Raw genomic sequence first — 26,990 nt, 5'->3', positions numbered from 1 at the left:
CCTATGACCCCCTTCAAACCATATGAAAGATTCTAATATGTCCTTAGGAGTCTTAGGACCCTTAGGGACATATGTCATCGTGGAATGTGTCGAAGGGGGTCATATGTCACCCTATGATCCCCTTCAACCCATATGAATGATTCTAATATGTCCCTAGGGGTCTTAGGACCCCTAAGGACATATGTCATCGTGGAATGTGTCGAAGGTGGTCATTGGTCAACCTATGACCCCCTTCGACCCATATGAAGATTCTAATATTTCCCTAAGTGTCCTAGGACCCTTAGGGACAAATGTTGTGTTGTAATATATCAAAAGGGTTCAGAGTTCATCCTGTGACCCCCTTCGACCCATATAAACTATTCTAATATGTCCCTAAGGGTCCTAGGATCCCTTAGGGACATATGTCGTCATGGAATGTGTCGAAAGGGGTCATAAATCATCCTGTGAGCCCTTTTGACCCATATAAATGACTCCACTAGAAATAATACAGTAAAAATAATAATATAGTATAACAATCATATATATATATATATATATATATATATATAAAATTTATAGATTATAATAATAATAACATAATATATTATATATTATAATTTACATATGATAATAATAATAATAATATATTATAGATTATAATTTATATATGATAATAATAATAATATGTATTAATAACATATATATAATATATTACATTATTATATTTAATAAAAATATAGTAAAAATAATAATAATATATTATAATAATATATATTATATTTATAGATAATAATAATAATAATAACATAATATATTATTATATATATTAATAGATTATATATTATATCTTTACATTACGTTATATATATATATATAATATTATATTATATTATTATATAATATATAGATTATATATTATTTTATATATAATAGTTATGCTATTATATTATATATTTATAGGTTATATATTATATCTTTACACATTTCATAACTCAAATTAGTTATATCACTTACAAATTTATTTTTCCCTCTAATTTTTGTGCCTTTTCCCTCCAATTTTTATGCCGTCGATATTGGATATCGGATCTCATATCGGATATCCGATATGAGATCTGATATCCAATATGAGATCGGATATCGGATCTCATATCAGATATTCGATAAGGCTTGGGCCTTACTTTCCAAGTTTGGTACCTGGATAGGTGAAAAAAAGTCAGAGCAGATTTTGAAGCGCTTTTAGACGTGTTCAAACTCTATTTTTTTCACATTGCCACTTTTTGGCACACCATGATCCTGCACATACCCTTTAGGGTTAGTAGAGTAACCTGTTAATCTAAGACTGATTAGTTAGTAACCTAAATTAGCTTCCTTTAATTAGTGTTTAGTGGAAAGGTTACATCCCTAGGGTTTTTGAAGATCAAATATTTCAAGCCACTTGTATAGGCCCTAAAATGATCCTCGAGACCAAATTTAATGTAATTCAAGTGCCCAAGTGGTATGTGGATGGGTTAGGAACCTTTCCCACCCTTTTGAACTTCCTAGCAACATTTATGACCCCTAAAATATCTCATTTTCCCTTTTGTGCAAAAATAGATCATCTCCATGAGGTTACCCAAGTTTCCACTCCTCTAAAAGGTTGTATTTATGATAGGGGCAAGTAGGAAGACCATGGGATGCTTAAGTCAAGTTTGGAGTTATTGCAATTTTGGGTAGATAAGTTTCGAGGCTATTTAGAGTCCCTTTGAAGAGATGAAGGTTGTTCACTCATTCTCTACTTTTAGAGAAGTCAAGTTTGGAGTTGCAAGAAGGAGATGATTTAGCTCATCTCAAATTTCATTGCCATAATCTTTGTGAAGGTAGATTCTCCATTGCCATGGTTATGTTCTTTGCTCATTTTTTGGATATGTTAAATTCTTGCATAATGTAGTATGTGTGCATTTGTATAATGTGAGGGATGGGTATTGTGGATTTTATTTTCTTTCTTTCCATGTTTCTTTTCCTTGTTTTATTGGAAAAACTATGAAGGGAGTGTTGACATTACTCATCCTCGAATAGGGTAGAAGTGGCCATGTACGGGAGAAGAACTTTAGTTGGACTCTAGGTCAGTGTAGAGTCTCTTCTCATCTTGAGAAGAGGGAGAAAGTAAGGTGTTATGGGCCCTTGCTTGTCAATAGAAAATTGATTTTGTTTTGGGGAAATAAGGAGAGAAAGAAATGGATGTTTATGTGATTTGGTAGCCTTGGAAGAGGCATATGATTTGTGTTCGTGATTGACATCTCCTACCTGAAAAAATCCACCTTCTCTCTAGTAATAGGTTCATTATGAAACCTATTGTGTATGCCTTGGATGGGAATTATATGTTGAGTTGTGTGATTGTTATTGTTTTCATAATGTCACCCGGTCGATAACTGGTTCTCCTAGCTCGAGGTGTGGCATCCTTGAGGCCTACTTTGGGAGTTGAGCTCTCCATGGTTGTTAATTGTGTTTTGAAAATTGTTTGGATAGGTTCTCATGATGGAGAAATCCCAATTTTCTTGGGACACTATTAGTGTTACTGATGGCATGTTATTTGAGGTTCCTCCATTTTTATAGCACTTGTTGAATTGTATATTCATGTTGGGAATGATCATGAAAGAGATGGTCTAAATGTTGTCATTTTAATATTGATAAATCAAACATTCAGTTATTGTATGAAATAAGAAATTCATGTGATCAATTGTTATTAAATTGTAAACCATATATTACTTCCAATTAGATTTCTTTGCAAAAGTTTGAGTTCATAACTATGTTTTCCTTTCTCCATGAAATATGCATTTTGATTCATTGTATTCGAAAGCTCATATTATAGAATATGGATAAATGAGTCATTAAATTCATAGATTCTATAATTCATCCTTAAAAAATTGTAAAAAAAAATCAATGTTTGATTTAGATACATTTATCTTACTTTCATATTGAAACCTCAGTTCGTATAAATTTTGTTAATTTAATGATTGTTACCTTATATTGCATTGTTTATAAACTACCTAAAATTACTCCTAATTTGAATACAAAATTTAACATCAAAATTATACCTACAATCCACTCAAGAGAATGAATAACACATTAATACCCTATGATACTATAAATTCCTATGGGAAAACCTAGCACTTGAAGGAGAAAAGAGAGCTTACAATTTTCATCTAATTGAGAAAGCCAAAATGCCCTCTAGAAATGTATGGAAAAGTTTTAATTCTCATTGTAACAAAGAGTATTCTTTAGAATCTATTCTTTTCCTAATAAAGTTTACTCAAAAATTCTACACCTAATAAACTTTATGGCATAACTCTCCTACTAAACTCCTTCTAAAGGTTCACCATTCAAACATATATGTAAAAAAAAAAAATTGTACACTTGATGTAAGGGAGGATGGGACATACACTTCCTCCTCACCTAGGTTGGACGTAGAGCTAACTTCAAATGCAAATAAAGAAATTTAATAAAAAAAAAAAAAACCCTTACTACTCACTTCACTTATCTTCCCCACCACACTTTACCTTTGCCATGCGTGGACCTTGGGGCCTCCTTAGTGCTGAGTGGATGTACTAGCACATCCTCCCATGTCAGGCTTGACATGAACCTTGGGTTGGACGCATAACAAGGAGGGTAGCTTAGATGTTTTGGGGAGACCTCCCATAACTTTCAAACATTACACCAACCCTACTTTAAAAACAAGGTCAACTCTTCTCTTACGTTCCCCCATGTGGGAGAGACAAGAATAGACCTTGGGCAACGCCTTAGGTATGGAAATGCGCATCAAGGGAGAGAATGGGGGTAAGTGGCCAAGTTTCCATTGGGGAGTTTGGTTAGGTAGTTAGACAGACCTTTAGTTGGTAGTTAGGATGTTAGGATAAGTTAGTTGTAATTAGTGTTAGTTTATAATATTTATTTTTAAGTTTTGTATTAAGAGATTTTTTATAGAGATATGTGTTAATGAAAGTGTTTTTTTTCATTTTAAATATTAAATATTATTAAAATGAAAGTGTTAGGTGTTAGTAGGTTGGTTACGATTATGTTTGGGAAATTACTTTGGGTTAGTAAAGTGTAGATTAGTGAGTAATCTTTAATTAGTAATTATTTTATAGTTTGTTGGTTAGTTTTAAATATTAGTTAGATTTAAATAATTAGTAACTTTGGGTTAGTAATTGCAAATAAGGATTGGTATAAAGGTGACTTTTGTAATAAGGTGTTTAAAAATTTGTAGTGATAATGTTATTTGCTTAGGTATGTAATGGTAGATTGATAATGTTTTAAAGGGTTTCATTTTATAAGTGATAATGGTATAGATTTTTATTGTAATGTAAATGGATGTCAAAATAAACTTAATAATGAATATTTACATGTAATGATTTAATTCTAAATGGTTAGGTTATAAATCAAGATGAAGTGTTAAGGTATTGCTAGGACAACCTATAAATGTAGTTCAATACACGTATAGTTTTAACTTGTAAAATGAATATATAGAATCATGTCAAAGCCTAATGTGTCTTAGGTAATTAGTCGAACATATCAATTCAACTATAACCCAAGAACTATGGAACCTTAATGCCTTTATCGAATATATGATGTCACACTTTAACTGAGATGTCAATTCTGCAACATTTTGAATCACAATTGGAACTCACTTCTATCCCATTTAAATGCTCTGTAATTTATTCAAATTAGTATGTGTTAATCATGGTGTTATTTAACAAAATAAAAGCAAAAAAAAAAGTTTGTCTGTTTTTGCCTTGATATTTTGGGCATAACATTTTGCTATTAGAGCGTCGATTTCAACACTAGGAACCTAAACCCATTATGTTACAACTTATTTAAACTTTAACTTTTGTGTAGGATGTCTTCTATCACACAAAACATCCAATGAGGTAGAGGCATTTTTAAACATAATTAAAAATTTGCATAAATCATAATGGAATGGATTTTTTTAATTATCTTTTGTATTCTCACATTCTCCTCTAAATTTCTCTCAAGGTTTTGGTATATAGAAGAAAATCTTCAGAAAAAATAGATCATAAAAAAAATTTAATAAAAAAAATTGATACAAAATGAGATAAAAGAATTAAATCTATGATAATTAGATGGATATTTATCTTTCACTATGCTCTATGGTTCATATTCAAGATTCATTTTTAAAATTGATTCATAAATATTCAAAATTGTGATTAAATATAAATTAATAGTAGTAAAAGTAACCATCTAAAAAACTATGACATATAAATAGACGAAATTTATAGTCAAAATTTTAAAGTATTCTTTATATAAGATTAAAAAAGAACAAATATCTGGTGTCATTTGTTCAAAATGAATGTGATTGTGCAAAAATAAAAAACTGAAATTTAATTTCTTTACCATTTATTAATTAAAAATCAAAGATACATAAATCATCTATATACTCCACACCCCAAAGTATGGAAGAATTTAAATCTTTGTTTACCAATATATGGTAATAGAGTTCTATCTTTCCACAACTATAGATATTGAATAATGTAAAGGAAATGTAATCATTGTAAGGATTGTTTACATGAGTGAGGCAGTTTCTACTTTTTAAAGACAAATGCGTGCAACTTATCCTCGAATTTTATAAAATCTTTTTAAAAAAAAAGTTACTACTTAAATTTTTTATTGATCTATGTAGAAAAAAGATGCCATTCTAAATGAATACAAGGACCTATAAACTAAAAGATGAGAATTATCTTATTAGAGATTATATCTTATTTCTAAAATCAATTAAAAAGCAAGATAAAGAAATATCAAATAAAACAAAATCATAACCAAACAATGAACCAAATAATTAAGGCTTCATGTCAGGCAAAATGATATATAGGTAATAGATGAGAAATAATAAGCGGACAAATTATAAGTAGCACGAGACCACGAGAACATGGCTCATACAAAATTTTCCAAAAAAAACTTGAAACATATGCAAAAAATATTATTATTATTCTATCTTCAATAGAAAAAAAATTTAAAAAATTAAAAACACAAATTTATTTTAAGGTTTGTGAAACTTGAAGATAAAATTTGGGCACCCATGAAATTTAAGCAATCATGCATTTGGGCCTCTGTCAAATATGGATTCTTCCCATTTAGCTTCTAATGTGGATCTATTGATATATTGAGTTTGTTAAATGGAAAAAATGACTAGATACACAATGTAATTAAATATCTCCCTATTTGAAGAAATCCCCACTCGCATTTCATAGGATAAGTAGAAAGCTTCTTCCATTTACACACATGGGCTAAACTCATTTCATTTTATTTTTCAAAGACAGTAAAACATAGAAACAAATAAAAAATGATAGTTTATTAGTGGTTAAATTAGAAAATGCAGTTAAATGACATCCAATTGAGTTAAATAAAATTGGAAAACTCTTGGCAAACTTGAGTTATGGATGATATGCATGAAAACAAATATTAAAAAATGATAGACTTGATGAGCTGACTTGCTATTTGTGTTTTCAAAATTGTTTTATATTATTGAGAAATTTTTTGCATAACCTAAACAAAATTTCAATTGAAAAGGGTGACATAATAATAATATTTTTTTGAGTTGTTTCTATTTTCCTGGACTCCTAATTAGAAAATATTAATTTATTATAGATTTTTTCAGTTCAATTGTTTTTTAGAAATTCTCAAAAATAGAATTTTTAAAATCTCATCAAAAAAATGAAAACTGAGTTACAATTTTTCCGTGGAAACAATAAATCTATACTTACTATCAAATAAAAATATCTAGAATAATTACTATCAAATATTACTAGACCTAAATATACAATAGTGATATACTACAGTTCCTTTTTAAATTTCAATATGGTAATTCAATACAATCACTCCACAAATATACTTTAACAAATATATAGATTTCATTACAACAATTTTTCCTTTTATAACATTTTAAAAGTAAATGATGATACTAATTACAGCAGTATAAGTTTGCTGTGCTTTGTATATTCATAATGTAATTATTTGTTTGTATTTTTTATCAGCTTTTTTCAATAAAAAAAAGTTTATCAACTGATTTAAATAACAATTATAATGACATCCATAATTTTTAGTGTAATGTTATTTTCATGTTTAAAATTTTGGAACAACTTGAAAAGGAGAAAAAGTAAAGAAATACAAGCTCATGATTATAACTGTTGATATCAGTTTGAGCAGTCTTTTAACACATACAAATTAAAAACATGAGATATTAAATATTCCAAATTAGAAGGAAACTTGAATGATAATGCCATCAACATTAATTGACAAACCTGAGATCATCAATTTCATGGAGGTGGAAATTAATGTTCTCTACTAAAGTTGGCAGTAATTTTGGGCTTCTACCCAGTGAGTGGTCCTTCATTTTCTAAGTACTTGAGTGCAATTGTTGCATGCAAGGCTGCTCCCAAGGGAAGCACTTCTTCATCCAAGAAGAAATAAGGGGAGTGAAGGGAATGATCTGCCCCAATACTTTCATTCTTTGCCCCAATAAATAAAAAAGCAGCTGGTATTTTCTCTCCGTAGAAAGAAAAATCTTCTGCTGCCATTATCTTCTCTGCAAGCTTCACATTGTGCGACCCTATCAAAGTTTTGCCAACGTTTTGAATGTGATTATGCATGTTTTCATCATTTACAGTAGGAGGATACTCAGGGCGTTCCTCTTTGAAGTCAATGGAGGCTATGCATCCACTTATAGCAGCCTGCATCTCTATTACCTGCATGTTTCATGTACAAAGGATTAGTGGGCTTGTGAATCCTTGTTTTCTGAATGGGGTTCTTCTTCAATTTATAGGATGCACCGGTGCATAAGTTATGGTGTATGAGGGTAATTTATAGTGCATTTTCGAAGCTGGAACTGTTTTTTGATTAAGATATAATGATTTTAAAATAACACGCAATTTTATAATATTACAAATTATTTCCTTTTGAATCTTTGGATTGGTATTAAGAGAAATTCTTTGAAAACATGAATGTTGCATTTGAGCTTATTTTAAAGTAGGAAGGTGCACAAAAGGAATTACAGCATTTTATATGGATATTTTAACAAGGAAATTTACTGAATGAAATGAAATAGAGTGAAAGGATTATGACATTTCTATTAGGATTCAAGTGTGTAGTTTTCAAGTCAAATTTGTTGATTCAAGTTTTCCAGTAGTGGTTCACAAGAATCCATCTCAATAATAACTGTTATAGTTACTACTCATTGCATCTAGGTGGAGCTTATAGAGGTGGATGAAAAATAAGAAGTTCTTGGGAGGCCATCATCTGAGTAGTACTCCAACTCAAATAACTTAACTATGGAAATTCCTTAAGATTAAATGGACTTAGCTTGCTGTCCAATTTGTAAAACTTTTAGCAAGTTTTATACCGTACGAACTTCTCATTAAAAAACCTCATTAATTTATTAATTAATAATTAAGAAATACTTTCCACAGAAAATCAAATCAATGAATCATATAATAAAAAGACGTCAAAATATTAGAATAGACATCACATACTTCATACTAGACAAAACCACATCATATTTAAGTGTTGTTGTTGTTAGTTCTGCATTTATAAGATTTATGATTAAGAATAGCTCTCCATGATGTATATACTTAATAGATTACTAGCAAATTGAAGGTTGATGGAAAAGTTTGACCAGATCTTCCAGATCAGTGATATAACTACCCATTGTTGACTTTGATGCTGTTACCACCTAGTCTACTAAGATCCTCAACACTTTGTTTTACAAAATTTAAAATGTTTCTAAAGAATTACCTCTTTGATTCTTTTCCTTAGTTGAGTAAGTCCTTGAGAACTGAGGCTTCTCAGTGTGCCTCCAAACCGCACCTTGTTTGGAATTATATTGTATCCCTTTCCACCTTCAACAAAAGTCACCGACAATACCTACATTGAAACAAGCAAAAGCATTAACATTCTATCATTTTGGAGAAGATAGTTCTTGAAACACTGAAACAAATGATAAGGAAAGTCCAAAGCTTCATATTCCTACCATCCAAAATGAATATTCCAATTGTTTTCGAATAAGGTTGTGCAAATGTTTTTTTTCATAACATAGAGTTCAAGGGAATTAAAAATATTTATTCATAATGGATCATAGAATAGAATTGAAACTTTGATAAATAAAAATATCATAAAATTTAATGCAAAAACAATTATATGTCTTGAACCATTATTCCTTCTTTTACAACTCTTTTATTCAAAGTATTGAATCTAAAACACATCGTTTTGGGACAGTCTTGTTGCATTTCTGAAGTATGCTCTGCTTTAAGTATAAATATATATCCAAACTTTCAGAGGAGAACTTCCTCATTGAACTTCTATCCGAATCGAAAAGTTTTGACACCGTGGCATAATAATTTTAAAATGAAAAAAATCTTGAAATGTCACCAGAGAAAAGTAGAAAAGGTATACATACTTGACTGTGAAGGGGATCGGTCTCTCTAGAAATAATCTGCTGTAAACTAGAAATTGTAAGTGATGTAGCTACAATAGGATCTGCAGTCCTATGCGGCATAGCAGCATGATCGCCTCTTCCTGTTATAACAGCTTCAAAGACGCATGAACCGGCCAAAACTGGCCCTGGGCTTGAAGCTATAGTCCCTGTTGATATTTCTGGTGAAACATGTATTGCAAATATAGCTTCTGCATCGCCAAGAGCACCTTCACGAATCATATGAGCAGCACCTCCCCCTCCTTCTTCTGCTGGTTGAAATATAAGTCTTACAGTACCCTTTCAAGGTTCACAACACACTTTCATTAGCTAAGGGGCACTATAGAGCCTCCACATATGAAGGTTTATCCAGCATATGACTTGTGCTTTTCCTTAAACTACGCACTATGATCCATTTAAGATGATACAAAGATAAAGGTGGCTTTATAGGTTCTACCTTTGCATGCATACAAACTTTGTATATCTCTCGGTTTTGATCTCCTGACATAGTTTGAAGTAAGCCATTCAGTGCCAATCTGCCTAGAGCCCTAATTGTACTACCTTATAATTGAAAAAGGATGGGTTTGGAGAATACCTTCAGTCTGTCCTGTTGCTGATGGAGCAATTTGGTGGCCCCTAGAAGCATAGTGACATGAGCATCATGTCCACAAGCATGCATTTTTCCAGCATTTACACTCTTATGTTCCCAATCCACAAGCTCCTGCACATTATAAATCAACTGATTAAATAGGTAAGGTACACTGTCCGCGGAGAATGCACTGGTTGTTCAGTAATGCAAGAAATTGATTTTCTCAGGGAAAAGAACAATGAAATCAACTCTCTACTTCAGATAGATTAAGAAATTACAAATTTTTCCCAATTTAACTCATTGCTGGGTGCCATTGTTAAAAGTTACTTTTAGACTTACCGAGCTCCACCACTAAGCTGCAAATAGGATAAAATTCTAGAAGTTGGCCTCAATAAGGTTTGATCCCTGGACTCTTTAATTGCTAGTGGGTTTTCAGCACCTATACATTGGCTATATACCTCATCTGTTGGACAGGGCTCTGGCTAATGATTATTTTTCAGAGGCTGATGCCACAGGCTAACCCTCATATTGTACCCACCCTTATAGAATGAGTTTTGGATATTTTTCTCCGATTCGAATGGAATAGCTAAAGTGAACAAGTCGAAATTTATTCCTTTTCTTTTTCTTTTTAATCACAAGCACTGACACTCTCTGGTGAAAATGAAGCTTAGGATACCTGTCAGCTTGAAATCCCAACCCTATCCTAATTAGCCAGGCTTCAAAACAGATCATCATGATAACCCTGTTTACCATATCTTCAAACAATGGAGAGACCACACTTTCATTTTTGATATGGTTATGGAGTATGCACCTAGTAAAGGTAATGTATATGTTCCATCAAAAGCCAAAAATATTTAGAATATTTCCATAGAGGAAAAGAGCCATATTTGTCCAAAACATTTAAAATTTTTGGGGTACAAGTCCTCATCATTTTCAAATTCAATGCCCACCTAAAAACTACCTTACCTTGCATGCCTGCTTATTTTAAAGCTATGTTTAGATGGGAGACAACATCTAGTAGCTGAAGCCAATAAAAACCTAAGAAAATGGCAAATATTAATACCTGGAGAGGAAGAGCATCCATATCAGCACGAAGGGCAACGACAGGGGCATTGCCTGATCCCAGAGTTCCAACAAGACCAGTCTTTGCAAAGGGCCATTCATAATGCACCCCCATTGCATCCAGCTCTTCCCTTATTATCTTGCTTGTATTGAACTCATTGAACATTAGCTCTGGGTGTCTGTGAAGTCTCCTCCTCACTGACTTCAACCACTCAGACGTCTCTCCATCTCTTGCAACCTTCACAAGATCTTCCTCTTGTTCTCCAACAACACTACCAACACCAAACACAACGACAATGATAAAAATCAACAGTATAGGTGGTGGTGTTACTGATGCCATCATGACACAAGGAATGAGAGGAGAAGCCATTACTCCAATGTACTACAAAAAAGGTTGTGTTGTGGAAGCTCAACGGCACATGGATCACTGCGTTTGAATGTATAGAGGAAAAACAAAAGGCCCCAATTTGACTTTGTGATAGATATAGTGATTAAAATGTTGCAAAGTGAATTGGACTTTTATGATTGGGATTGAAAACAAGTAAATTATATAAATATATTCATCTCTGAGTTACCTTGTAAAAAAAGATGAATGTATCAAAAGAGATATAGAGACAAAAACAAGCTCCAATTTCAATTAAGTTAAGACTTTATGATTAAGATTTTCTCGAGGGAATTGAAAACAACTGAATCATTTAAATATACCCATCTCCGAGTCACTTTTTTAGAAGATGACTGTATAAGAAAAGGGGAAAGAAAAAACTGCAATTCTAGTTAGGTTGAACTTTATGATTGAGAACTTTTCTTTGAGGGCCGAAAACAACTGAAGTACATAGATATTCCGATTCCTCTGAGTCACATTATTAAAAGATTGAAGATGAATGAGACATTACAATCGAGGGATTCGTTTTAGAAGTTCGTCAATATTCTATCTTCAGGAGGGTTGGTTTTAACTGGATAGAGAACTCAGGGTCCCACTAATTTGTTAGAGATCTTAGTTCCAGATTTATGGGTCAGATTTGAATTTATGATTAGAAGCATCGGATACTTGCAAATGTATCACTGTACGAAATTCTTTAAAAAAGGGGGAAAATATAAAATTTAAGATATGACAGTTCGTATTGATCCTCTTCTTGGGATATGAGATGTTAAAAGTTCTAATTGATTTAATAGAAGCAATTTTTATTAAAGAAGGAAAATAAAAATTATTATTTCCAAGAGTCTGGCATAAATCACTCTTCTGCTAAATATTGCTGCTGTCAAGGGGGACAAGTGCTCAACCTATTAGGGCGTCTCTTGGTAAACTTCTCAGAGTTGAAGTTGACACTGAACCTATTCAGTTGACAATTTTTTTATGGCTTAACATTTCTCATTGTCCTTTACAATAGTTAGACTTTTATTTTTATGTATATTATTATATATATATATATATTTTTAAAGGGACGAAGATTTATTGAATAAAAATAACAAAACAAAGTGAAGGGACAATGAGTTCATAGTAGAGTAATAAGTCAGAACTACCAATACAAGGTGATTCTAATAGGGTCATAATTATTTTATCATACTTTTCTTAGCCATCTTCTCAAGATCTTGAATATACTACGAGGGCAATTGATCTTAATTTCTAATGTTCCAATCATATAATTGTTCAGAAGCTCACTTAGCCAAGCAATATGCTATCATATTGTACTCACGAGAGACATAACAAAAAGAAGTCATAAACAACAATACAAGGTGACTCATATAGGGTCACAACTACTTCTTGAAACATATTTTTTTTACCATCTTTTAAAGATCTTGAACATACTACAAGAGCAATTAATTCCAATTTTTTAGCAGCTCACTTAGCCAAACACTTTGCTATCATAATCTACTCACAAGAGACATAACAAAAAGAAACCAACTCTAAGGAATCTTTCAACCTAGGAATTTGTCTTTTTGGCACTAACAAGTGCTCATCAACCTCATCCATCCTCTACTTGTTTAGCACGTCCACTACAACTTGGGAATAGAACTCACAAATAGCCTTTGATCATCCAAGAGCACAACTTTCTAAGGCCAAGATTTTAACAAGAGCCTCCATATATTGATGGTTTGTTGAATCTCATACAAACAAATAAAGATAAAAATGCCCAAATTGTTCCTCCGCACTCCACTAACTCTTACATGTGTCAAGGGGGTATGTGCAAGATCATGGTGTGTCAAAAAGTGGTGATGTGAAAAAAATAGGGTTTGAAAACGTCTAAAAGCATTTCAAAATCCGCTCTGACCTTTTTCCACCCATCTTGATACCAAAGCTAAAAAGTTAGGACCAAACCATATTGGATATCCGATTTCATATTGGATATCCGATTTCATATTGGATACCCAATACCTATACTGTGATTTAAAAAAAAAACCCGAGCACAGTTTGTTTCACATTGCATTTTTTTGGCTTAAGCTCCGGTATCCGATCAACGAATGGATACACAATATAGGTTAGTGTTTTTTTGTTTTTTTTAATGTTTTCAATGAATTTTATTATAAATTTGTTAGTTTTAATTGAATTCGTTAAAAAATAGGTTTTTTTAATAGAAATTGTTGAAACTTAGGTTGTTTTTAATAGAAATTATGTTTTGCAAATTAATAGGTATGGCTGACCGAAATGATGATAGTGAGACAACAAATTTTGTTCCTCATAACCCCCCACCAAACAATCTAGTGCCCCCTCAAAATCGTCCACCATATGATCCCCTACCCCCTCAAAACACTCATCGAATCGAAGATTTGATATTTGAAAATCTCGTCAAATTGAGGGCTTCATGAACCACATATAATACGGTACCTGCATTGGCTCCTATGTTATCCACATTAAACACCATAGTGGATAATATTGAGACACTTACCAATGAACAAAATGCCGGTCTTCGTCGGGGTGACGAAATGCATGCCATGTTTGATGGTGGGTTGGACTATGATGAAGTTGTGGCTCTCAATATAAGTAAAGATGATTTGGTTGCCCTTTTTGTGAACACAAAGACCAGTTTACAAGTTGACCACAAAAAGCCCAAACTATCGATTAAATGGTGGACAAATGATGCTATATGTACAAACTTTTGGGATCGTTGGTGGATGATTTTTTACATCCCTCCACATAGCAATTTAGAGGTGCCATTTTATTTCCTTAGAAAATTGTATGGAAAATTTGTGTTGGGCCTCAAGGTGAACTATTGGAGCATGAAGCCCAACATGGATGTAGGAGGAGGAGCTCCTCAAGATAGACCCTCTTCCCAGTGGAAGAAAGCTGGCACTTTTAGCCCCCCACTGATGTCTCCCCCCTCCTCGAGTGCAACATCCTGATATCATTGCAGAGGCTAGCTCTCAGACTATTAGAGCCATCCATAGATTGAGTAGCCTATTGATATCCCAGGCTAGGTCAGTACTACCTCCCCATGTTGATGATGCTAGCGCGAGTTCATCATCAGCAAGCTCATCACATGTTTGTGTGCCTCATACTTCCATAATGTGCAAGAATATTTGTCTGGGTCCCATAGGTGATCTTTCTGAGTATTAATTTGTATTTGACGAGAATACACCATATGCACATACAGAGGCTACAGACCCTAATGCGAGAGAGGAGGGGCATAGAGAGGCATGGACTCCTTCTATGTCAGTATGTGTATACATTTTTTTATTACAACATATGTGATTTAAAGTTAATCTTTATAATAGAGTAATTTTAATTTTTAAGCCATACTGACTTATACATGTATGTGATCTTCATTCATGTTTAGTTGATGATTGAGGAGGAGCTTAGACAAGTTGATTATGCCACACTCTCGATTATTTCATTTTGCCTTGAGACATCTACAATACTTTATTTTGTGTTCTCATTATTTTTTCTATTTGATATTGTAGCATACATGGTTTCTAATCTTTCTTTTTTTGTACAGGTATAACTTGTCCCTGGGGGACAAAGTGCGGGGGATGAGGTAGGACACATTGAGAAGGGAAAGGTAATTAGGTCCTTTCTATTTGATTAAATATCGATGCATTCTTATTAAATGTTTGTGGTAATGAAATTTAATTACATTCTTTATTTTATAGGGTGTGACTACTGGCGATGAGTCCATGCAAATTCCACGTCGTAGATGCTCTAGCATTTCCATTCGCACTAAGAGTCCCATTGTATGTATAAGTATTATTTATTTTTTATTTTCTTTATTTTTCATAAATAAATTCAAAATTGATTTTTGTGATATTAACAACTAGTATTTTGTATCTCATAGGAAACACCTAGAGCACATGAGATTGGATAGTAGAGTTATGTATCTTTGTTGATGCATCCATTATATCTTGAGGAGGAGTCCACATAGGTAAGTTGTAGTTTGAATTCTTGATTATATGTTATAAATTTAGCATGCTATGAATTATAATGTTATAGTTGAAGTTGTAGATTCAGCTAACAAACATATTTGAACATACACAAGCCATAATCAATGAGGTACAAACATTGCTGAGGACATATGAGAGGACTCCTGATCGGTGTAGGAGGTCGACGAGAGAGGTATTTATGATGAAAGTTTAATACTATAAATCTTCAGTAAAAAAAAGATCATTATGCATTTGAGTAATTCAATTTAGATGCAAAGAATCATATAAATTTAGTAGTCTAACTTTGGGTTTTCCTTTTTTGTTTATGTAAGAGGCATCTGATCCATCTAGTGCAACGAAGAGGCTGCATTTTGATCATCCACTAGCAACCTAGGATATTATAATTTTCATAAAATGCATCATGAGACATTTTGAGATGGCATATTCCACATTGTTTATAGAAAAATTGATATTATACACATTTCGATGGCATGATTAGCCACATTTTGTATATGGATCTATGTATTTTGATATATATTTGTGTAATTTGTTTATGGATACATGAAATTTGATCTATATATTTGTGTAATTTGTCTATGGATACATGTATTTTGATATATATTTTTGTCATTTATGTGCATAATGATATACTTATTAATTTAGTATAGTATTGTTCAATTTATCATGGATCGTGTGTATTGTTCATGTTTATGGAATATCATTCATTTTGATCATGTTTCTTATATTCAATTCAAATGCAATAATTTGTGAATAACATTTTAACAACCTTTATTATCAAATTTTGATGCAATGTTTAATTTGAAATGCTATCATATATGTTTAATTTGAAATAATCTCTGCAATCCACCTCCTTCACCTTGGTACATCAACTTTACAAAGAAAAATGAGAACAAGTGCTATTATGAGACTTTACTACACATTTGGCTTACCAAGCCCACATGAAATTTTGGTAATGCGAGAAATATTTAGGGCTTCCATCAACATCATGACATTGATATGTATGAGTTTGGATCAACCAACAGTTCTAAAATAACTAAAAATCAATATCTCAAACAAATTTCAACTAGATTTTGTTGTTAGCACATTAAAATCACAGTCATAGCAAGGTCATTTCATACCTTATATAGGTGTTTCCAACCTTTTATGGTTGTGCTCAAACCCCTAAAAAACTCTTTCCACTCATTTTCACTTTGCAAGAAAAAGTTACAAAATTTGCAAAATTGTAATTTTGCAACTTTTGCAATTTTGAGTAATTTTTGTTATAACTTACAATTCTTAACTAGACGAATTCACCAAACTTGGTCAGGGGTTATTTTAGGCCTTGGCATGACTATCTTGTATCTTGTAGCATTCGACATTTCATTGATAGCCTTCATGAGTTCCAAGTTACGACCCTCGAAAGATCGACCTCGATACACACTTAGAGCACATTACAGACTCTTTCGTACGGGGTGGCAGTGGACGATGGAGGCTCTTTGTGGATGGAACAAGGGTGTCGCTAGGGTTCACCCTCCCATCTAGAGCTAATGGCACTGATGATTCGATGCCAAGATTAGGGGTTTCAAAGTTATGTTGTGATGCACCCATGAACTGAGGCACACTACAAGTTTTGGCATCGAGCAAGATCGTTGTGCTGAATCCAAATGGAATGTGATCTCTCAAAAATGAGATAGGTTATTTTAGGCCTTAGAATGATCATCCTATATCATTCAAATTTTCATCTATAGCCCTCATGAGCTTCAAGTTATGACCCTCAGAAGATCGACCTCGATATACACTTAAAGCACCTTGGAGACTCTTCAATATAAGGTGGCGGCAGATGATGGAAGCTCTCTGCATTTAGAACAAGGGTGTCACTAGGGTTCACCTGTCCATCCAGAGCTAATGGAACTAATGATTTGATGCCAAGATCAATGGTTTCAAACTTATTTTGCGATGCACTTATGAACTGAGGCACACTATGAGCTTTGACATCGAGCAATATCGTTGTGTTGAATCTAAACAGAATGTGATCTCTCAAAAATGAGATAGTTTATTTTAGGCCTTAGCATAATCATCCTGTAGCATTCAACATTTCATTGATAGCCCTCACGAGCTCCAAGTTATGACCCTCAAAAGATCAACCTCGATACACATTTAGAGCACCTTGGAGACTCTTTGGTATGGGGTGGCTGCAGATGATGGAGGCTCTCCATGGCCAAAACAACGATGTTACTAGGGTTAACCCAACATGGCCAAAACAATGATGTTACTAGGGTTAACCCACCATTCGAAGCTAATGGAGCTAATGATTCAATGCCAAGATCAGTGGTTTCAAAGTTAGGATGTGGTGCACCTGTGAACTAAGGCACACTACGAGTTTTGGCATCAAGCGAGATCACTGTGCCAAATCCAAACAGACTATGATCTCTCAAAAATGAGATAGGTTATTTTAGGCCTCGACATGATCATCTTGTAGCATTCAAATTTTCATTGATAGCCCTCACAAACTTTGATTTATGACCCTTGGAAGATTGACCTTGATACGTACTTAGAGCACCTTGGAGACTCTTCAGTATGTGGTGGCCGCAGATGATGGAAGCTTTCTGTGGCTAGAACAAGGTTTTCACTAGGGTTCACCCTCCCATCCAGAGCTAATGGCACTAACAATTCAATGCCAAGATCAACTGTTTCAAAGTTACGTTGTAGTGCACCTATGAACTAAGGTACACTACGAGTTTTGGCATCAAGTGAGATTGCTATGTTGAATCCAAATGGAATGTGATCTCTCAAAAATAAGATATGTTATTTTAGGCCTTGGCATGACCATTCTATAGCATTCAATGTTTCATCAATAACCCTCATGAGCTCTAAGTTACGACCCTCAGAAGATCAACCTCGATATGCACTTAGAGCACCTTGGAGACTCTTTGATATGGGGTGGGCGCAAATGATGGAGGCTCTCCATGACCAAAACAAGGGTGTCACTAGGGTTCACCCACCCATCCGGAGCTAATGGTGCTGATGATTTGATGCCAAGTTTAGTGATTTCAAAGTTACATTATGGTGCACCTATGAACTGAGGCACACTACGAGTTTTGGCATTGAGCAAGATCATTGTGTCGAATCCAAACAGAATGTGATCTCTCAAAAATGAGATGGCTATTTTAGGCCTTGACATGACCATCTTATAGAATTTGATATTTCATTGATAACCCTCACGAGCTCTGAGTTATGACCCTCGACATATCGACCTTGATACACACTTAGAGCACCTTGGAGACTCTTCAGTATGGGGTGGCCGAAGATGATGGAGGCTCTATGTGGTTGGAAAAAGGGTGTCACAAGGGTTCACCTACCCATCTAGAGCTAATGGCGTTGACGATTCAATCCCAAGATCAATGGTTTCAAAGTTATGTTGTGGTGCACCTATGAACTAAGGCATACTGTGAGTTTTGGCATTGAGTGAGATCGTTGTGCCAAATCCAAATGGAATGTGATCTTTAAAAAATGAGATAGGTTATTTTAGGCCTCAACATGACCATCCTATAGCATTAAATGTTTCATCGATAGCCCTCATGAGCTCTGAGTTATGACCCTCCAAACATCAACCTCGATACACACTTAGATCACCTTGGAGACTCTTTAGTACAGTGTGGCTGGTGATGATGGAGGCTCTCTGTGACTAGAACAAGGGTGTTACTAGGGTTCACCCACCCATTCATAGTTAATGGTGCCACCCATTCATAGCTAATGGTGCTAACAATTTGATGCCAAGATGAGCAGTTTCAAAGTTACGTTGTGGTGCACCTATGAATTGAGGCATATTACGAGTTTTGGCATCGAGCAAGATCATTGTCCCAAATCTAAACAAAACATGATCTCTTAAAAATGAGATAGGTTATTTTAGGCCTTGGCATGATAGTCTAGTAGCATTTGATGTTTCATTGATATCCCTCATGAGCTCCGAGTTATGACCCTTGAAAGATCGACCTTGATCCGCACTTAGTGCACCTTGGAGACTCTTCGGTATGGGGTGGCCGTAGATGATGGAGGCTTTGCATATCTAGAACAAGGGTATCACTAGGGTTTAACCACCCATTTTAAGATAATGTTGCTGATGATTCGATGCCAAGATGAGCGATTTCAAAGTTACGCTATGGTGCACCTAGGAACTGAGTCATACTACAAGTTTTGGCATTGAGCGAGATCGTTGTGTCAAATCCAAATGGAATGTTATCTCTTGAAAATGAGATAGGTTATTTTAGGCTTTGACATGACCATATTATATAATTTGACATTACATTGATAACCCTCACAAGATCTAAGTTACGACCCTCAGAAGATCGACCTCAATATACAGTGCACCTTGGAGACTCTTTGGTACAGAGTGGCCGCGGATGATGGAGACTCTCCATGATGAGAAAAAGGGTGTCACTAGGGTTGACCTACCCATCTAGAGCTAATGGAACTAATGATTTGATTCCAAGATTAGTGGTTTCAAAGTTACACTATGGTCCACCTATGAACTGAGGCACATTGCGAGTTTTGGCATCGAGTGAGATCGTTGTGCCGAATCCAAACAAAACGTGATCTCTCAAAAATGAGATAGGTTATTTTATGCCTTGTCATCATCATCTTGTAGCATTTGACACTTCATCGATAGCCCCCACAAGCTTCGAGTTACGACCCTCGAAAGATTGACCTCGATATGCACTTAGAGCACCTTGGAGACTCTTCGGTATGAGGTGGTTGTTGAGGATGGAGACTCTATGCAGCTAAAACAAGGGTGTCACTAGGGTTCACTTATAGATCTGGAGCTAATGGTGCTAACTATTCGATGCCAAGATTAGTGGTTTCAAAGTTACATCGTGGTGCACCTATGAATTAAGGCACACTGTGAGTTCTGGCATCGAGCGAGATCGCTGTGCCAAATCCAAATGGAATGTGATCTCTCAAAAATGAGATAGTTCATTTTAAGCCTTGGCATGACCATCCTATAGCATTCAATGTTTCATTGATAGACCCCACGAGCTTTGAGTTATGACCCTTAGAAGATCAATCTCGACATGCACTTAGATAACCTTGGAGAATCCTTGGTACAAGGTGGCCACAGACAATGAAGGCTCTTTGTGGCTGGAACAATGGTGTCACTAGGGTTAGTATTAAGCAAAAACATTATTTTTTACCTCTCTCAAGTTTTTGGCATTGGGCACAGCGCAAGATTGGTGTTAGTATGTATTAAAATCATCATTTTTTAGGGCCCTCCACATAAATTGCATTAAGTAAAATCATCTTTGTTTCTTACATTAAATCAAAAAGTTTACATTTACAATATCTCAAGTTTTTCATCATTATTACATCAATACACAACTACCAAAAATTGTAGTGTCAAAAATAGAATAGATTTTTCTTCATTCTGCTCCTTATTTAATTTTTTACCTTCATCCACGGCTACTCTTGATGATGTACCTACATTCCAATATCATAAAAAAAATTAGTAACTTATTGTATTAAAAAGGATAATCATCGATTCATTGAATCATTATGAATAATATATCATAAGAAGTAAATATACCTAGTCGAGTGTTCTAGTAGTGTCCTCTCTCTGTTTTAGCGTCTCCAACAGGGCTTCATGATCATCATTAGTAATAGTAAAATGTTGTTTTACTTTTGGTCTTCCTTGATGCTTCAACAACTTTACATTTGTTGCTATAATAAGATGCGAATATATAAGAATTATTTTGTGCTTATGATAATCTTCGAAAGTAGGAATTTCATTCCTTCTAAGCATGTATGTCCGTAGCCATGTTTTAGTGATAACCACTGAACTAGTAGGATATGTGTATCCTTCATCATTTGTGATTGGTTGTGCAAGATTTTATTTACCTCTTACACAATTTGCTAACCAATAATCTAATTTCTCATCATTCTCCTGTGGTGCAACCAATGCAAAGACATGTCTTCACTAAAGAAGATTTGTTAGATGGTTATGTTGGAAATGATTGAAATGATCAGAAGAACAATTGTTGGAATAATATATGGAACTGGTAAAGAATGTCCTCAATCATTGTTTTGTCATTGATATCAAACTTGCTACTTGCAGGGATGACAATTGCTTTAGTGATCCAAATACTATCAATTAGTTGGTTGTCAAGGTGGAGGCAATCAATAAGATGTAACTAGAACACCTAGAGAAAGGTTGAAGTTATGATGTTGTAATGAAGTACAAGGATCAATTAAGCCATTAATGAAAAAGTGTATTGGATGACATACTAAAAGATACGAAAAATGAGCACACTGAAACATATCAAAGATCTAAGGTTTTAGCTAAGTCTTTTGTAAAGCTCAAACTAAGTTCAAGTGCCGAGCAAGCTAGTAAGTGCCGAGAAAGCTAGTAAGGGCCGAGCAAATTCCTAGTTAAGTGCCAAGCAAGTTCAAGTGCCGAGCAAGTTCAAGTGCCGAGTAGAATCAAGTGCCGAGAAGAACCAAGTGCCGAGCAGGTGCTGAGTAACACAGAGGTGTCGAGCACTAATAACTCAATAATGCCAAGTTGCTGCATTATTTAGGAAATCGAAGATTCGTCAGATCTAAGCCAACAAATTTGTTATCTAGAAATCTGTGAATTAAAAGGAAAATAAGAATGATGAGTTGGTGGAACATAACACCATGTAGAACATTTTAAAGATACAATTGGCAAAGTTTCAAGAAGAGAACAAGATATGGGGTAGATACATTGTATCCTACCTAATCCATTTTGAAACCCAAAATTGGAGAGGGAGAATTGAGCGGCAAAGGAAAATCAGACTTCTATATAAGAAGACATAAGTTAATGAAGAAAAAGAGCAGAATAGAGGGGATAGTGAGAGAGAGAGAGCTATGGTCAAGCATAAAAGCATGAAATGCTGAAGAATGTGCTAAGGAGAATATAACACAGGAACTCTATTTGAATAGACCACCACAAGGATGATTGCATTGGCAGAATGAGTAAGAAGACTCAAGGAGATGAAGCTTGAGAGGGAGACAAGCAGTCAGAGCTGAAGTGATTGAAGCCAAGCATAAGGATTGAACTAAAAGAGTGATCTGAAATCTGCAAAGTATGTTGTAAGTTATATTAGATCAAAAGACCATTATCGTTACTTTCTAGCAATTGTAATAGTAAAGATAAATCCTATGGACTTAGGTTGGTTTAATAGCCATTAGAAAAATCCTTTAATAGGGTGACATTCCAAGTGAATTTTCTAAAGACCTTTAACCAGGCCCATTCCTAATAGTTTGGTGAAATCCTCTAACAAGGTCACATTTAACAGTGTGTTGTAAGCCTTTAACAGGGCAGGCTTTTAACAGGGCATCACTTCAGAAGAGTGAGAATCAAGTAGCATGTTATTGGTGGTTTTTCCCAAATTGGGTTTCCACGTAATCATTGTGTCATGTGTTGATCTTGAATGTTTTATCTTTGCATGTTGATTTACAGTAATTTGCTTATATGACTAATTTAAGTTTGAATAGATGAAAAGAGTATGGATTCATTATTAAAAGTATTAATAGGGCATTTGGACCTTGAATAACTGATTCACCCCCCCTCACAGTTATTCTAAAAGAATTCTAACAATTGGTACCAGAGCCTGATTGTTGATTCAGTTTAAAGGAACTACTAGCAGAAAAGATCAAAATGCCAAAGAGAGAAGTTCCCAAGCTCAACAAAGACAACTTTGTTGCATGGCAAAGTTTGATGAAGCTACATCTTGGATCCATAGGAGATTATGCCCAAAACTCAATTGTCACTGAACATGTAGATCCAACAGGTGCTCCTACTGCCGAAGACATGAAAAACAAGCAAGAACACAACCAGACAATGCTGGAAATTGCCTTTGCACTCAGCTATGCTGAATTTGATGATACTAAAGGATGTGACACTGCATTCAAAATGTGGAAAGCCCTATCAGACATATGTGGAGGAGATCAGAATGTACAAAGAGTAAAAAGAGAAAGTCTTAGAGGAAAATTTGATGACATGAAAATGGAAGAAAATGAGAATGCTGCTCAGTATGGTGCAAGAATAAAGGAAGTGGTAAGTGCAATAAGATGCTTGAATGGTCAACTGGATGAAGATAATTTTAATAGTAAGTTCTTAAGAACCTTGCTCCCTATCTATGTTATTAGAGTATCAACAATACAAGAGCTAAGAAGTATACCAGGAAATAATCTAAGCTTTGAAGGTATAATAGGTAGACTCACTGCATTTGAGTTATCTAACTTTGACAACTAAAAACCTAAAAATGTTGAATCTGCTTTTAAGGCCAAGTTATCACTGAAAGATGGTGAACAGGTGAAATCAAGGAAAGGAAGAAAAATGAAGTATGTATCTAGTGACAGTAGCACTGATGAGGAAGATGTGGAACAATTGGAAGCATTTCTCGCTAGAAGATTTCACAGGGGCAAAGGAAAATTCAAAGGTAAGATGCCTATCATTTGTTTCAATTGCAATGAAGTAGGTCATATTGCTGCAAGATGTCCACAGAAAAAGGATTCCAAGGAAGGCAACAAATACAAGAACAAAAGAGATGATGACAAGAGAGATTACAAAGAAAAAGGTAAGAAATGTTATATTGTTGAAGAAAATTCTGATGACAATGATGATGAAGTTGTTTATATAGCCATGAAGGACCAATCTGATGAAGAAGAAGCCACAACACTAGTGACATGTATAAACAAGAATGACATATGGATCATAGATAATGGATGTTCACATCACATGACAGGAGACAAAAGTAAGTTTGTTAACTTTACTCAGTATGATGGAAATAGTGTTAGATTTGGTAATGATGCTCCATGTCAAATCAGAGGAAAAGGTTTCATTAAGCTCACAGACCAAATTTCATGTGACAATGCATACTATGTTGAAGGATTAAACTACAATTTACTGAGTGTCTCACAATTAGGCAATATAGGTTGCAAAGTGGAATTTGAAAACAAAACTACAAAAATCTATGACAATGAAGGTAAACTAATAGGAAAAGGAGATCAAACAAAGAGTAATTTTTTTTACCTTGATATGGATGATATTTCTTGTCTACTTGCAAAATTTGATGATGAATGGTTATGGCATAGAAGATTATGTCATGTCAACTTTGACAATCTAGTCAAAATCAGTAAAATGAAGAAAGTCAGAGGTCTACCAAAATTGAAGAAGCCTAATAATATCATGTGTAAACAATGTCAGCTTGGAAAGATGACAAAGTCAAGTTTCAAAAGCAAAAACTATACATCTAAAGAGATACTTGAGTTAGCTCACACTGATTTATGTGGTCCAATGGAAATACAAAGCTATAGAGGAGATAAATACATAATGTTATTTGTTGATGACTATTCTAGGATGATGACTGTTATGTTCTTAAAACAAAAATCTGATGCTTTTCAAATGTTTAAGTGGTATGTGGCTAGAGTTGAAAAGGAAACTGGAAAAAGCTTGAAATGCCTAAGATCAGATAGAGGTGGTGAATTTACATCAAATGAATTCGAGATATTCTGTAATGACAATGGAATCAAAAGACAAATGTCAGCTCCTAGAACTCTCCCACAGAATGGAATTGCTGAAAGAAGAAACGGATCTGTAATTGACTGTGCCAGAACATTAATGATGGAAAAGAATGTTGCTCTAAAATACTGGAGAGAAGTTGTAAGTGTAGCTGTTCATACATTGAACCGAGTACAAGTCAAGAAAGGTACAAATACAACACCTTTTGAATTATGGTATGGTTTCTCACCAAATGTAAAACATTTCAAAGTGTTTGGTAATTATTTATCCTTAAAGATGTTAGAAATGAAAAATTTGATGCAAAAAGTGATGAAGGTATATTTCTTGGTTACTCCACTAGAAGTAAGGCATATAAGTGTTTGAATATTAACACTAACAAAATTGTGGAAAGTGCAAATGTAAATTTTGATGAGCACACAAAAGTCCAAGCTGAAATACCAAAGAAAATGGAAGAATACAGAACTTTTCTATATTCTTATGAAGGAATGACTGCTGATGAGGATGATGTCAATCAAATTGAAAATCAACAACAAGTGTCAGTTTCAGCCGATTCACAACCAGTGAATGCTGAGTTGCATTCATAAGTTGAGTTACAGAATGAAGAAAATACACAATCTGATTCTGAAGACATCATACATGATGAAGAACAACCTGACAATGAAGTGCATAGTGATCCTGAATCTGAAAGATCAAATATGGAAACAAGGACAGAGCCAAGATTATCCAAATATGTGAAAAGACATCACCCTGCTGAAAAAATAATTAGTGACAAAGATGCAAGACCAATGACAAGGAACAGACTAAGACATGAATCATGTCTGATTAGCTAATCTGAACCCAAGACAGTACATGGTGCATTACAAGATGATGACTGGTATAAAGCTATGGAAGAGGAAATTGATCAAATAAGAAAAAATAAAACCTGGAGTTTGGTTCCTAGAAAAAATGACAAGAATGTGATTGGCACCAAATGGGTATTCAGAAACAAACTAGATGAGAATGGTGAGATTACCAGAAACAAAGCCAGATTAGTATGCAAGGGTTATGCTCAAGAAGAATTAATAGACTATGGAGAAACATTCGCTCCTGTTGCTAGAATGGAAGGAGTAAGAACTTTACTTGCATATGCTACCTACAAAGATTTCAAAGTCTATCAGATGGATGTAAAATCTGCCTTCTTAAATGGTATACTATAAGAAGAAGTCTACATTGAACAACCAGAAGGATTTGTTGATGAAAACAATAGGGATATGGTGTGTAAGTTACATAAAGCACTCTATGGTTTGAAACAAGCACCTAGAGCATGGTATGAGAGACTTCACAAGTATCTAGTGCAAATTGAATTTGAAAGAACTGATGATAACAGCAACATGTACATCAAAGTTGAAGAAGGTAAAGACATTATTGTATGTAAAAATTTTGTGGATGACATAGTATTTGGTGGTAAGGAAGTACTTTGTAAAGGCTTTGCTGACAAAATGAAACATGAATTTGAGATGTCTATGTTTGGAGAAATCAAATTTTTTGTTGGATTGCAAGTACATCAACTCAAACGTGGAATATTTATTACACAATCAAAATACATCAAAGAAATTCTTAAAACATTTGGATTGGAGGAATCCAAACCAGTTAGCACACCAATGGCCATAGGAAATAAGCTATCCAAAAACGATCAGTTAGCTGAAGTCAATCAAACAATGTACAGATCCATGATTGGAAAACTACAATATGTTGTACATAGTAGACCAGACATAGCATTAGTAGTTGGAATAGTGGCTAGGTTCTCTGCTAATCCTAAAGAAAATCATCTCATAGAAGTAAAAAGAATAATGAGATATCTAAAAGGGACTGATGACTTTGGTCTATACTATAAAAAGAATGGAAAATTTGAACTCAATGCATATACAGATGCAGACTGGGGAGGAAACATTGATGACAGAAAAAGCACAAGTGGAGGTGCATTATTTTTAGGCAAAAGACTGGTTACCTGGACTAGCAAGAAACAAACATGT

At 34.2% G+C, this 26,990-nt stretch overlaps 1 protein-coding gene across 1 annotated transcript; it reads right to left on the bottom strand.

Moving 5' to 3' along the window:
* Positions 1-7,340: 7,340 nt before the first annotated feature.
* LOC149568989 (IAA-amino acid hydrolase ILR1-like 7) lies at positions 7,341-11,457 on the bottom strand. The gene is made up of 5 exons (XM_089817674.1): positions 11,089-11,457; positions 10,032-10,157; positions 9,422-9,736; positions 8,761-8,889; positions 7,341-7,715 (listed from the first exon to the last, which is right to left on the bottom strand). Exons 1-5 carry the CDS (start codon positions 11,455-11,457, stop codon positions 7,341-7,343), a joined length of 1,314 nt encoding a protein of 437 aa, XP_089673800.1.
* Positions 11,458-26,990: the final 15,533 nt, after the last annotated feature.

This window comes from Cupressus sempervirens, chromosome 3, assembly GCF_028749045.1.
Source record: "Cupressus sempervirens isolate cs-2001-9-10 chromosome 3, ASM2874904v1, whole genome shotgun sequence".
In the NCBI taxonomy this organism is placed as follows: domain Eukaryota; kingdom Viridiplantae; phylum Streptophyta; class Pinopsida; order Cupressales; family Cupressaceae; genus Cupressus; species Cupressus sempervirens.
The sequence above is the reverse complement of the archived record's forward strand: the minus strand, read 5'-3'. Positions and strand labels throughout refer to the sequence as shown.